Source organism: Tiliqua scincoides, chromosome 1 (genome assembly GCF_035046505.1).
Source record: "Tiliqua scincoides isolate rTilSci1 chromosome 1, rTilSci1.hap2, whole genome shotgun sequence".
Classification (NCBI taxonomy): Eukaryota; Metazoa; Chordata; class Lepidosauria; order Squamata; family Scincidae; genus Tiliqua; species Tiliqua scincoides.
Genome location: NC_089821.1, coordinates 204,175,279 through 204,189,822, shown reverse-complemented (window position 1 = coordinate 204,189,822; position 14,544 = coordinate 204,175,279). Strand labels below are relative to the sequence as shown.

The 14,544-nt window shown below is 41.4% G+C and overlaps 1 protein-coding gene and 1 pseudogene across 7 annotated transcripts in view; one reads left to right on the top strand and one right to left on the bottom strand.

The window, feature by feature from the left end:
* Window positions 1–14,544, top strand: part of PTPRK (protein tyrosine phosphatase receptor type K) — a 466,239-nt gene that overhangs the window by 234,463 nt on the left and 217,232 nt on the right. For all 7 annotated transcript variants that reach the window (XM_066614422.1, XM_066614429.1, XM_066614387.1 and 4 more), the window contains exon 6: window positions 2,720–2,894. In XM_066614422.1, coding sequence (XP_066470519.1) covers window positions 2,720–2,894 — 175 coding nt within the window. The remainder of the gene's footprint in view (window positions 1–2,719; window positions 2,895–14,544) is intronic.
* On the bottom strand, window positions 1,905–2,024 carry LOC136636979 (5S ribosomal RNA; annotated as a pseudogene).

The following is a 14,544-nucleotide window of genomic DNA, read 5'->3' as shown; positions in this document are numbered from 1 at the left end:
TTGGTGGTTATCTGTGTAAATTCTTCCTCAGAGTGCCTAACTGCTACCAACGTTGGGCTATTGCACACCTGACTTATATTGTCACTTGTAGGCTTACATGTCTGGCCATATATAATGTGTTATGATTCATTTCTGTAACTTGGTACTTCTGGATTAAAACTGTGCTGAATATTTCTATAAAATTCTGTGTTTTTTTCAGTCTGTCAAGTCATTGGCAAGTGATTGCTTTTGTGCTTTGTTTTTGTATTGTAGGCCTCAATTAACTGAATCAAAAAACAATGTACAGTTGGTCTGTATCAAGTTTATTCACACACACATACGCGAAAAAGGCAGAGAAAAACAGTTTAAGGCTGCAATCCTATTCACACTTACCAGAAAGTAGTCCTATTGACTATAATAAGGCTTACCTCTAAGTTGGGCTCACAATAGTGCAAGTGATTCTGCCCACCATTTGACTTATATATCTTGGGGCAAGCTTGAAATGAGCGGAGGAAGCTGCTGCACCTTCAATTTCTCAGTTCCCACTGTTTCCTCATGCTGTGATTATAGTACAGGTGTGCACCACATTCTCTGATCCCCTTTGTTATGCGATTAGGTCATTAAGTGAACATTCAGTCCAATCTATTGCCTTTGTTGTGTAAACAGACACTCCCTGCCAGACACTAGCTGGCTGCACAGGCTACTGGGGAGAGATTACCTCTTCTTTGCATTAAGAGCATCTCTGTTGTGTAAACAGACACTCTGCTGCAGGCTATGGGAGAGGCAATTGCCTCATTAAGAGCATCTTTATTGTGCTTTGTCATATATGTGGTCTGTCCTTAAGAAAACGATTAAGCAGCACATGCCTGTACTTAAGAGACAATATTTGTTGGATTTAAGGAAGTTTTGACTACACATAATTTTGCCTTTATGGAACATAACCCTTGCATAAGATGCAGCCTTACTGTTTAGCTCCTTTACTGTTGATGATTTGAACAGAGAGAATGTTTGCTTTTGCAGTTAGTGTGTGATACATAAAAATGCATGGCAATATGTTTTTGTATTCACATTTTATTTTTAATGTCACCTGGAAATAGTGTTTCAAATGCCTTGTTGAGTCAGTGCTGTCTGTAAGGTAATGGGAACAAAACTACATTAAATTGATTTTCATGGTATAAAAATTTATCACAAACCTTGATGAATTTTGGTGATGGAATGGCCTTCAAGGCAGTTGTCATGAGCTTGAAGGAAGCTCAAATCTGTTCATAATGTACTAGGATCTTTCTTTTTGACAGCTCTGAAGGATATCTTTGAGTTGCAGGGGTGGGGGCTTTTTGACCAAAATTAATAGCTTCATAGTGGATCAAGGCAGATGTAACAGTTGGTTAATTTTAGCAAGGGAGAGATAACTTGATAGAAAACCTTCCATATAGTCTTGAGCTCTGAACTTTACTGACTGTAAAGCCTAAAAGTAGGGAGAGCTGATTAGCTGACTGATTCAGGTGAAACTGAAGGTCATGAAGCATGCATGATTGTGGCCAAAATAAGCAGTGTTGTTTCTGTCTCCTCTTCTTTCTTCCACGAGTATTTATTGTTAGAAAACATGTGGCATATAAGTTGCCTTGTCCCTGCAGGTAGCACTCAATGAATTTCTGCAGGAGTATGGAAACCCTCTCAACACAATGACATTGCATTATGCATTTTACAACCCAATTCTGTCTTCTCCCCCTCCCACTGGTGCACTATATCCAGAGGGGGGATGGAGCTGGAGACTACAGTAGAGAAAGGGGATTTCAATCCCCTCCTCCTTCATATATCCCCAGCGGGATAAAACCCCATAGGATTTAAATCCCTTTCTGCACTGCAGTGGGTCTCCTTGGACCTGCACCTTCAGGCAACCTTCAGTCTCAAAAGACTATGGTATAAGCCTACAGCACCCGGTATTCCCAGGCGGTCTCCCATCCAAGTACTAACCAGGTCTGACCCTGCTTAGCTTCCGAGATCAGAGGAGATCTGGCATGTGCAGGGTAACAGTTGCTGCGGACCTGCACCAGCAATTTCACTGGTGCAAGTCCAAGGAGGGGAAGGAGGCTGCTGCCAAAGGGAATATGATCTGATATGCGCCATCACTGCCAAATCCACCCCCTCCCATAGCCTCTCTGTCCTCCGCTGCTTCCCCCATCCCCTGCTCCCATTCATGCGCTGCTGGAGTGCACTTTACAGCTGCTTTTCAGCAGCCAGTGCTGGTGGAATGTGTGTACCACCAGCGGGGCAGTCCAGCAGGATTAAGTTGCCCATCAGAGTAGACATTGTCAGGGAAAGGGGGGAAGAGGAGCACATAACTTATGGTTTGGTGCAGCCACCTGTGCTCCATAACCTCCAGTTCTGGCTTTCAGGATGGATTTTCTGAGCGTAGGTTATTTGTTGCTATCTGGAGTGGAACTTGACATATTTTATATATGCTGATAATTCTTTATAACTCTTCATAATTTCTTGCTTTGAAAAAAGATTTAGAGGCAAGCCTTAATGCACACATTAAATATTTGCCAATCTCTTTCACAAATGGGACACGAAACATGTCAAATGGGAAACTAACATAGCATGATTTAATGAAGCCCTGGTAAAAAAAGGTGGAATTCTTTGTAATTTTGATAACTTGCTAGATTTCTTACATTAAGTATGCAGATCAAAAGTACAATTGTGTATTCACCTAGTCTGTCTTGATTTCCTTGGTTTTCAGAGACGAAATGGAGAGGATATACCAGTGGCCCAGACTAAAAACATAAATCACAGACGCTTTGCTGCAACCTTTAAACTTCAGGAAGTGACAAAAACAGACCAGGATTTGTATCGCTGCGTTACTCAGTCTGAAAGAGGATCTGGAGTCTCCAACTTCGCTCAGCTTATTGTCCGAGGTAAACTTGCACTTGTGTGAGTGTTTCATGTCTTGTATCAAAGCTGTAGCACCAGGCCCTGCTAAGTGTCTTAGTGCCCCACTACACTTAGTTTATCTGGATAGTGCTTTGAGATAACAGAGGAAGGCAGTTCAGATCCCATAGTACAACTCTTCAGATCTTTGTGAAATGAAAGCAATGAAAGTGATATCTGCAGAAAATAATTCTATAAAGAATATTTAATATCACAAACATTTGTAAAACGTTACATTTCCATGTAGGGTAGTTTACTTTTACGTTAATAGAGCTTTTGGGTAAGTAGAGGTTTCTAAAATGTTCTTCAGTCTCATTTCCTTCTACAGCCTTACTGTGAAAAATAGTTCTGGGAACTAGCAGACTTGGATAAACAAAAAAAGGTTTAAACCATCTGAGTGAGCCAACAACAATTAACTTGCAATTTATTTTCACACTTGATAATAACAGATGCTTAAAAAAATTGTCCCCATTTGTTGGCAAGGTGAAGTTCAAGCCAAACTAGTTAAACAAAGCAAGAAGTTCTGTGGTAAAGCATATGGTATGCTTGTGTAATTTTCCAATCTTTGCCATCTCTTCCAGTTTAGATACACCAGGTATTGGGCTTGAGAACAAATAGATCCTGGAGATTTTAGAAAGTCAAAGTAGAAATTACTAGCATAAATAGACCAATTGTTTGATTAAGTGTTCTCTTTATTTTAATGGATGAAATGAGGCTGGGTAAGTGAAATTGGTCTTTTTGCTGTGCTAATACCATGCTTAGAAGCTTGGATTTAATTCCTCTGGCAGGCTTGTTCTTCTAGTGTACAAAGCCTGTTGATTCCAATAGCCCAGTTCTAATCAGCTTTCCAGCATGGATACAGCCAAAATGCAGCCCAGAGATAAGGGAACAAATATTCCCTCACCTTGAGAAGGCCCCCATGACTGCCCTCCCACCGCAGGATACAGCATATGCTCCATTGGCACTGCTGCGTCAGCACTGGAAAGTTAGTTAGGATTGGGCTGTAGGTGTTGGAAACCTAATGACAGTGTTCCAGTCATTAAATGTCTGCTGACAGAGCATAATGCTCATACAAAATGTTTGCGAGAAGTGAGATAGTTGACTCGGGGCCAGATCCTATCCAGTTTTCCAGTGCTGGTGCAGCCGTGCCAATGGGGCGTGGACTGCATTCTGTGGTGGGGAGGCAGTCACAGAGGCCTCCTCAAGGTGTGGGAACATTTGTTCCTTTATCTCGGGGCTGCATTGCGGTTGCACCAGTGCTGGAAAGTTGGATAGGATTGGGCACTCAGTTAGAGACGGCACTGTACCCTTCTGTAGAAAAGATACAAACAAAAGACTGCTTGGTCAGCAGATTTTGTTATGTTTATATCAATCAACAACTATTTCTGAAAAAGCATGACTGTTACCATTGAGCATGTGCCTACAGATCAACTGGCTGTTCATGCCATGATTGCTCAAATCTGCCTGTATATGCACTACATTTCTTGTTTCGAGCTGGAGAAGACCTTTACAAGAAGACTTGTAACAAAAACAGTCCAAAGTTTCCCTGCATGGTAAATAACTGCTATGGATTTGGTTTTATTGCATTGAAATGAAGATATGTGTGTTCTAAGCATGTGAGCTAGAGAGTTAAAGGGAAAAAGAAGAAGAGGTAATGGACACGTGAGGTAGAATCCTGATGACTAGGAGTATCAGAAACACAGAAGAAAAGAAAGGAGTTGTCCCACAGATCTTTGTGTCATGATGGTTGTGTCAGTAAAAGCCTGATGGAAAGCCAGGAAATTAGGGAGTAATGGCAATGGTAATTATCAAGGGGGAGGGGCGGCCAAAGTCTTCCACTCTTCACACAGCACCTACTAAAAAAACTAGATTGTTGAGAGACAAATTCTTGATCCTCTACCAGTTTTGTCAGTTCTACCATGAAGAAATCTAGGAAGTTCATTCTTGTTCTAATTTCTAGATCAAAGTTAAGAAAAATAGAGTACCTGGAATTGAATAGTGCAAGGGTTTTAAAGACTGGTTATTTCTTTTTCCTTCCAATTCTTTATTTTGAACTGTGCTGAGACTCTAGCTAAAGTCTCAGTGCTATCAGTTTTAAGCCTGAGTCTGTTGAATTCCTTGCTTAGTGTTACATTTGAAAAGCAATATGTGGTAGTAATGTTTTCTTGTTTGTCTGGATCACCGCTGAATAAACCTTGTTAGTCAAAAACATACCCTGAGGGATGAGCTTCCCTGGTGTTAAAACTGTGCTGAAAATTAAGCATAGTGACAGGTCCTATATCTCAGTGGCACTTTAAAGCTGACATCCTGCTACATGGATACAAAAGATGGTAATTTTAAAGGAAATTTTTGGGCCACTGATATGAATTGCCTTTAATAAGAGCTGGCATAGTATTGCCCATTGTCAAAGATGACCCAGTGGTAAGAGTTTATTAGTGCATTTCCTCCTAAACTGAAAGTGACAGGGCATGCTTAAGGTCTTTTTGTTGCTGTTTGGAACAAATGAGAATTTCAGCATAGAATTCTCATGCTGAAGTGTATCGATCTATGTGTTCCCTCAACTGCAGGAAGAGAAAAAAAGATGCGATGAAACACAATTTACTTTGTCATGTCCTGAGTATTGCTTCCATATCATTTTGAGTAATGAGATCATCTTCACCTTGTGGAAAACAAACTTTGACAATGCTGGTTATTAGTGAATGAGGGATGAATACCAACAGCTGTTGATAAAATGTATTAAAACTGGCTTTGTTTGATTGACTGTGTTGGTTGTGTAGAATTAGTAAGCTATCATGAATCCTGAAAGAAGGCAGAAGAGAATTTTAAAATAAAGATGTTATTTTGGTCAGAGAAGACTGTAATTTTTCTTTTAACCTTCATAACTTGAAAATTAGAAGTCTCATTTAAATGTCTGTTTATTCTTAGAAAGGTTCTAAATATTACAACATTAAAGAGTGAGATTCCCTGGCATCACCTGTGGAGACCTTAAGTAAATTACTAAGCTCTGATTATGATTATTTCAAAAGAAAGAGCGAATACAGGATTTATAGATAAATTGCATTTACAGTGTCAATACTGCAGTGCTGGAAAGCTGTGGCTTGAGCTGAGCAGTATTGATTTTAACTGGTTTCCATGACATAACTGCTAATCTTGAGAATTTGTATAAATAAGTGTCTGACCCCATCCCAAGAAATGTGACTATTTTCATGTAGATTCAGACAAAAAACTTATTTGACTGAAAAATACTGGCTGTTCTGTCAGTGTTTGAGTTTGGTGTCTTGCAGTAATCTGAAGATGTTCTGTAGCTTTATAATGACTCACTTAAAGTACACACACAGTATCATCGTACTTGTGCACTTCCAAGACAATCTAACACTTAGACCAGGGATATCAAACATAAGGCCTGGGGGCCAGATGTGGCCTGTGGAACAGTGCTGAGGTGCAACTGCTGAAAGGGTAGCCCACATGAAAATTGTGCTGTCCCATATCTTGAAATATGATAAAGATTTATGTATTTTCTCTTCTGTCATTTGCAGCTAATGAGCTCCTAAGTGAGAAAAATGCTTATTTTTGGTTACGACCTGCCTAATGACATCACTTCTGACCCTCAGCCAGCATCATGAATGCTATTTGTCCCTTTGTATGAAATGAGTTTGATAGCCCTGACTTAGACCCTTTAAAAATGTTTAAAACTAATAAACATGGAATGAGCATACCAAAACATAAAAATACAATGTGCAACCCTTTGTCACCTGCAGATGACAACAATTCTCAAGAAGAGATTTTTAACCATATTATTACTCAGCTTGCAAAAAGGATCTGTATTCACATTTCATACTTAAAGTTCTTAATATACGTAAAGACTTTTATTTTTAAAACAACTTGAATAACTTTACTTCCTCCTTGAATATAAGTTGTTAATTTTGCCATTGTAGCGATATGCCACATTTTGACAAACCTGACATGGTAAACAATAAGAATATTTCCTTTACTCAGCATGTTACTTACAAAACATCCATGTTCAGTATGAATACTATTATTCAAATAGCTCAACAAAATATTTAAGGGGAATAGTAGATAAAGAGAAGCTAACAATGTCATCAGTTACATTAATTACAACATTGTTTAATTACTTACAGTTCTAGCAGCAATGCAAAAAGTTGACAGTTACCATAAAACAAACATGAACCTTTTTTGTACTAAAATCAGTTGCTAATGTATTGTAAAAGTGCAGAAATTGTAACGATTGACTGGTGAAGGCAGCATTTGTTTCCATAAACATTGAAAATTGCATGAAATCTGCAGTATTAAGCACAGAGTTAAATCACGTCCATTTTAGCAATTTTGAGAGAGAAAAAGGAAGAAGAAGTTAATATATACTGTACCCCTATTATTTCTTTTCTATCACTTAACCCTTTTGTATCATTTTTAGATTAATAATAATTTATTAATAAAACTTCCCAGCATTGTCCTAAAATCATGATAGTAAAGATTGCACTGCTAGGTAAGGCTAACAGCTAGTTTAGCACATTGGTCTGTGAATACTCCAACATAACACTTTTGTGCAGAGGGATTCCCCTTTCTCTTCTGTGTGTAGATTTAAAGATGGGAAAACTAGAAGCAATCTAGGAGTAGGAGGTGGAAGCAATGTCAGTAAACATCTGAGATGCAGCAAGGTGACGGAACTGTCATGAGGGTTTCCACGAGTACAGTGGCACCACATAAGTTGTGGTGGTTAAGGGAAGTTAATCATGCAGGGAAATGAGTCTGCTAGGACTTGGTAGAAGAAGTGCAAGAGTGCAGGAGGTTAGTGCACTTGCAGTTCTAAAGTAAAGCTGTGGCCAAGGAAACCTTCTTTGTGCCAGGAGTTCTTTGGCACTCATGTCTCAGATCCGTATTCTTATTCTTTCTGGAGAAGCTAAGGGCTTTGCCTGGAATGTCTCCTCATGCACAATAGAGAGGTTCTGATAGGGTCCTAATGGAAACATGCCTTTCTCAAGGACACCATAAGTAGTACTTGTATATTACCTTGGAGACCACTTTAAATTGTAAGTTTGTTGTGTCCAGAAAGGATGTGAGGATATTTTCATGAAACATTTTCATGGGAAATAGAAGTGGAGCTGGCCCCCTTTTAGTAACTTAGTAGTCTCCTTGGAGTAACTTCTGTTCTAGATCAGGGTGTCCAAACTTTTTGGCAGGAGGGCAAACATTATCTCTCTGACACTGTGTCAAGGGCCAAGGGAAAAAAGATTTAATTTACATTTCAAATGTGAATAAATTTACATAAATTTACATAAATGACTATATTAGAGATGGCACTTACATGAGTAAATGAAGTTTTTGCAATAGCTCAAGGTCTATAAAAGGCCTTGCACAAAGCATGGCCAGCCTTTCCTTTCCTGCTGCATCACAGACGGGAAAGAGCAAGCAGTGGAGGGAGCCCTCATCGCACAGCTCATGCAAGAGGTCGAACAGTCACCCTCACACTGAAAGCAGTTGTGCCAGACCAGTGCAGGCTCCAGCAAGTCTCCAGAGGGCCAGAGGCTCATTTGAGATTGAGGGCTCCCTGCGGCCCACATTGGAAGTCCGTGAGGGCTGCAAGTGGCCCCCGGGCTGGGCACCTCTGTTCTAGACATTAAAAGATATCATGGAAAATGTCAGTGTCATTTAACCAAAATTTGACTGAGCATTAACTAAGATTATTATTTTCAAGTGAAATATAGCTGACCCGGCAAGTGGATAGGATTTGATCACAAAAAGAAGTTTTTACTGGCTTTGAATAAATTTACAATGTATACGTGGTCAGTGAACAGACCTTGGGCAGCCTAGTTCTCAGTTGCACTAATATAAACTAATTATCTTAGCATCCATTTCCCAGCACAGTAACATTAAAAGAACATGTGCACATCAACTGTGACAGCTTCATAGCACCTATTGCAAATCAGCATCCCCCCCAGTCTACTCTATTGTTCCCAAATAGTCCTCCAGTCTTGTCCTGAGAAGCATCAGTGAGGATGCCTTAAGCCCTGATCATATATTCCTTCTCTATGGAAAGGGAATGTATAGTAAGAGGCAGTGTGAGCATGCTGGTAAGCCTTGCCCCTGCTGCCACCATGCTCTCTAACCTCATCCCCTCCCATGGGCAGAATTTGTTTGCACAGGCAAGCATTGTCCATGTGTAGAATTCCTCCCTATGATTGCAAATGCTTGTGACTTAGTGTGCCCAATCACTGGAAGGATCTCTCCCTGTAGGCAATATTTGCTTATGCAGACAGACACTGCGTTTGGGGAGATGGGATCAGAATTGCAGGGCTTGCTGGCATGCTTCTGATTTTCTAAGCATGGAGACGTATGCCTACAGAATGTCTGCATAAGACCTTATCATACTGGCCTTTTATCTCTTCACCAAGTGCCTTGCCTTGGTGTTCCCAGAGATGTACTTCTGGTGATTCTCCCTTGCCTCTTAAGCTCCCTTCAGGCAGTCATCCTGCTCCTGATGGTTGGAAACAAGATGGTATGTGGTAGGAGGGCCTGGAGAGAGAAGACGTGATAGCTGAAAATTGTGACTCTCTCCATCTTGTGCAAATGTGAGACATTGCTTGTGCAAGAGGAGGTTTGGATACAATATAACAATACACCAGTTTTATCTTTTTTTGTATTGGCAACCTTCAGTCTCGAAAGACTATGGTATCGCGCTCTGAAAGGTGGTTCTGGCACAGCGTCTAGTGTGGCTGAAAAGGCCAATCCGGGAGTGACAATCCCTTCCACACCGGGAGCAAGTGCAGTCTGTCCCTGGTCTGTCTCCCTGGCTATGGGCCTTCCTTCTTTGCCTCTTAGCCTCAGACTGTTGGCAAAGTGTCTCTTCAAACTGGGAAAGGCCATGCTGCACAGCCTGCCTCCAAGCGGGCCGCTCAGAGGCCAGGGTTTCCCACTTGTTGAGGTCCATCCCTAAGGCCTTCAGATCCCTCTTGCAGATGTCCTTGTATCGCAGCTGTGGTCTACCTGTAGGGCGCTTTCCTTGCACCAGTTCTCCATAGAGGAGATCCTTTGGGATCCGGCCATCATCCATTCTCACGACATGACCAAGCCAACGCAGGCGTCTCTGTTTCAGCAGTGAATACATGCTAGGGATTCCAGCACGTTCCAGGACTGTGTTGTTTGGAACTTTGTCCTGCCAGGTGATGCCGCGGATGCGTCGGAGGCAGCGCATGTGGAAAGCGCTCAGTTTCCTCTCCTGTTGTGAGCGAAGAGTCCATGACTCGCTGCAGTACAGAAGTGTACTCAGGACGCAAGCTCTGTAGACCTGGATCTTGGTATGTTCCGTCAGCTTCTTGTTGGACCAGACTCTCTTTGTGAGTCTGGAAAACGTGGTAGCTGCTTTACCGATGCGCTTGTTTAGCTCGGTATCGAGAGAATGAGTGTCGGAGATCGTTGAGCCAAGGTACACAAAGTCATGGACAACCTCCAGTTCATGCTCAGAGATTGTAATGCAGGGAGGTGAGTCCACATCCTGAACCATGACCTGTGTTTTCTTCAGGCTGATTGTCAGTCCAAAATCTTGGCAGGCCTTGCTAAAACGATCCATGAGCTGCTGGAGATCTTTGGCAGAGTGGGTAGTGACAGCTGCATCGTCGGCAAAGAGGAAGTCACGCAGACATTTCAGCTGGACTTTGGATTTTGCTCTCAGTCTGGAGAGGTTGAAGAGCTTTCCGTCTGATCTGGTCCGGAGATAGATGCCTTCTGTTGCAGTTCCAAAGGCCTGCTTCAGCAGGACAGCGAAGAAAATCCCAAACAATGTTGGTGCAAGAACACAGCCCTGCTTCACTCCGCTTCGGATGTCAAAAGGGTCTGATGTGGAGCCATCGAAGACAACAGTGCCCTTCATGTCCTTGTGGAAAGATCTGATGATGCTGAGGAGCCTGGGTGGACATCCAATCTTGGGGAGAATCTTGAAGAGGCCGTCTCTGCTGACCAGGTCGAAAGCCTTTGTGAGATCTATGAAGGCTATAAAGAGTGGCTGTCGTTGTTCCCTGCATTTCTCCTGCAGTTGTCTAAGGGAGAATACCATATCAGTGGTGGACCTGTTGGCTCGGAATCCACACTGCGATTCTGGATAGACGCTCTCTGCAAGTACCTGGAGCCTCTTTAGTACAACTCGGGCAAACAGCTTTCCTACAACGCTAAGGAGAGAGATGCCGCGGTAGTTGTTGCAGTCACCCCTGTCACCTTTGTTCTTGTACAGTGTGATGATGTTTGCATCCCTCATGTCTTGAGGTACCCCACCTTCTCTCCAGCAGAGACAGAGGATTTCATGCAGCTCAGTGACGATGATCTCTTTGCAGCATTTTAGGACTTCAGCAGGGATGCTGTCTTTTCCAGGTGCCTTGCCAAAGGCAAGGGAGTCCAGGGCCACGTGAAGTTCTTCTAGGGTTGGTTCACTGTCAAGCTCTTCCAGCACAGGCAGGCACTCAATGTTGTTCAGTGCTTCTTCGGTGACTACATTTTCTCTGGAATATAGCTCAGAGTAGTGCTGCACCCAGCGTTCCATCTGCTGCGCCCGATCCTGGATGACCTCGCCTGTGGCAGACTTCAGAGGGGCAATTTTCTTCTGTGTTGGACCTAGGGCCTGCTTGATACCATCATACATCCCCTTGATGTTGCCCGTGTCAGCTGCTATCTGTATCTCGGAACAGAGCTGGAGCCAGTAGTCGTTAGCACATCTCCTGGCAGTCTGTTGGACTTTGCTGCGAGCAGTTCGGAGGACCTGCAGGTTGCGCTCACTGGGACAGGCCTTGTATGCTGCTTGAGCTCTCCTCTTTTCCTCAATGACTGGTGTCAACTCCTCAGAGTGGGCTTCAAACCAGTCTGCCGCCTTGTTGGTCTTTTTGCCGAATATGGACAAGGCGGTGTTGTAAACGGTATTCTTGAAATGTTCCCATCTGTTGGATGCGTTTGTGTCGGCCGGGCCTGGAAGAGATTCCTCAAGCGCTTGTGCAAATTCCTCCACTTTTCTCTGATCCCGGGTCTTGCTGGTATCAATGCGAGGTCTTCCTTCCTTTTTCGTGTGATACAGTCGCTTTGTTTGCAGTTTCACTCTGCTGCACACCAGGGAGTGGTCAGTGTCGCAGGCAGCACCATGATAACTGCGTGTGATCTTGATAACTGCGTGTGACTCTCTCCATCTTGTGCAAATGTGAGACATTGCTTGTGCAAGAGGAGGTTTGGATACAATATAACAATACACCAGTTTTATCTTTATAGAATGGCAAAGATAACTGTTGATTCTTTTAGTGGTGAAATGAAGTTGTCCAACCAGCCATTTATAATGTGCTTGGTTCAGTTTTCTTGAATAGTAAACACTGTTATGTGTGAGTTATTGAACTATACTCATGTGGCATGAAATTGTTGCATGTGGAATTGTCTAGCAAGAAAAGCCTGGCTTTTGCTTTTGAGTGACTCACCACTAATGATGCATGTCCACAGTTAAGGCTTAGAACTGGTCCAGGATGACTGTATAGATTGGAGGGCAAATAATGTGCAGGAGCAAAAAACCACTATTGTCATGCAAATCTGACTGAAATTATTATTATTATTATTAACAGTATTTATATACTGCTTTTCAACTAAAAGTTCACAAATTGGTTTACAGAGAAAAATCAAATAACTAAATGGCTCCCTGTCCCAAAAGGGCTCACAATCTAAAAAGATGCAAATGAATACCAGCAGACAGCCACTAGAACAGACAGTGCTGGGGTGAGGTGGGCCAGTTACTCTCCCCCTGCTAAAAAAAAAAAAAAGCACCCACTTGAAAAAGTGCCTCTTACCCAATTAGCAGGGGTTAAATGATATCCTCTCCTGTATGTGCAATGAATGTGCTAATGTTTTGCTAAACTCTACACAATTCTCCAAGAATTACAATTTTTTAATACTTGCAATAAAATATAATTCTGATTAAAAAAAATTCTCATCTATTTTGCTGCCCTTTCTAAGTATCTAACATCAATTAGGAACCAGAAGATTTTTCACAGCAGCTTATGAAGAAGGAAGCATATCAAGCATTCCCGCTCATTGTAAATGTAATTACCTCATATTTATGCATAGTACTTGTTGATGGTATCTTGTAAACCTTCCATTCTCTTTTCAGTAGCTGAACTTGTTTAAAAAGGAATGCTTGGTTGAAAAAATAAAGATAAAAATCAGAGTATTCTATCCTAGTCAATACAGTAGGGAGGTTTTCACAATATTTATTTATATGGTTCTCATCTGCCATTCAATGGTGGCAGAAAAGAAAAATCTGTAAGGTTTGACATCACTGTAGTGTTATGCTGGATTGTTAAGAACAGATCTTGTGACTGGATTGGTTGGCCACTGCACAGTAATGATGTAAAGGGAAGCCATTTGGAATTCATCCTTGGTAGTAGAGAACGAAAGATGTCAGTGAAGTCATATATTAAAGAGAATTTGAATTGGAAACAGAATCCCAACCTGCCACTGGGGGCATTTTGATCATTTTGATTTATTAAACTTTTATAGCAGCATTTGGATGAAGCTGAATTACAATACTTAATCTTGGGTGGTTTATAGTCTGCTGAGGTTTTGAAACAGAGATTGTTTGAATGATGAATCTGGGGTTAATAGTAAATTCCCTTTTTCAAGGCACAGGGTATGTGTACATGCATGCTTGGATATATAAATTTAAGCATATAATGACATCTAGTTGAATTGTTAACAATGTAAGGAATCTAAATATGTATTGGGGCTATTTTCCTTAAATAAAACTATGTGTGCTAATAATTTTATATTTGGGTTCGTGTGTGTGTCAATATAAATATACACCTAGATGATATATATTATAGTAAGGCTGCATCTTTGTTCCATAGCAAGATCTGAATTATGTACGGTGATTATGTTTTGATCATCTTTCTTCCTCAGTCACCGTAGATGAGCTTTCTATGTCCTGAGCAGGGCAATAAAAAGAAATCAATTACTATTGATGTGGCACTTTTAGGTTAGAGGTATTCTGGGGTTCACACTTGGTTTTGCAAAAGGAAGATGATACTTAGCTGCAAATCAGGCATGGTGCAAAAGATGGATGAGACAAGAGTTCAAGGAGCAGTAATGTGAGGGTCCAGCACTATCATTCCAAGCTGTCTCAGCAGCATGATGGATGATTTGGTGGCAAGAAGCAATAATATTTGATGATGAAAGATTCATCTCCATATCCTGAGCGGCTGCAGTCTATCTGCTGGTGCTATAGCAGCACAATGACTCCCAATTTTGTTTTGAGGCTCTAATGTATTGTAGTTGAGCAAGCAAAGCAGGATGTTCAATTAGGAACCAGAGGTTTTTTGGCAGCAGCTTATGAAGAAGGAAGCATATCAAATGTTCCTGCTCATTGTAAATGTAATTACCTCATATTTATGCATAGTGCTTGTTGATGGGATCTTGTAAGCTTATGCTAATCTGGGAGGTAATTCCTTACCTCTAGAAATTGCTCTCGGTGTGCCTTCTGGTCATTATCATGAAACATGATAAACGATCTTGCTCATGAGGTGTAAATGAAAATGAAATGGGATAATTGGATACCATGTCTAAAATGTGGCTAGAATAGTTTTCACAATCATACTTTTTTCTGGT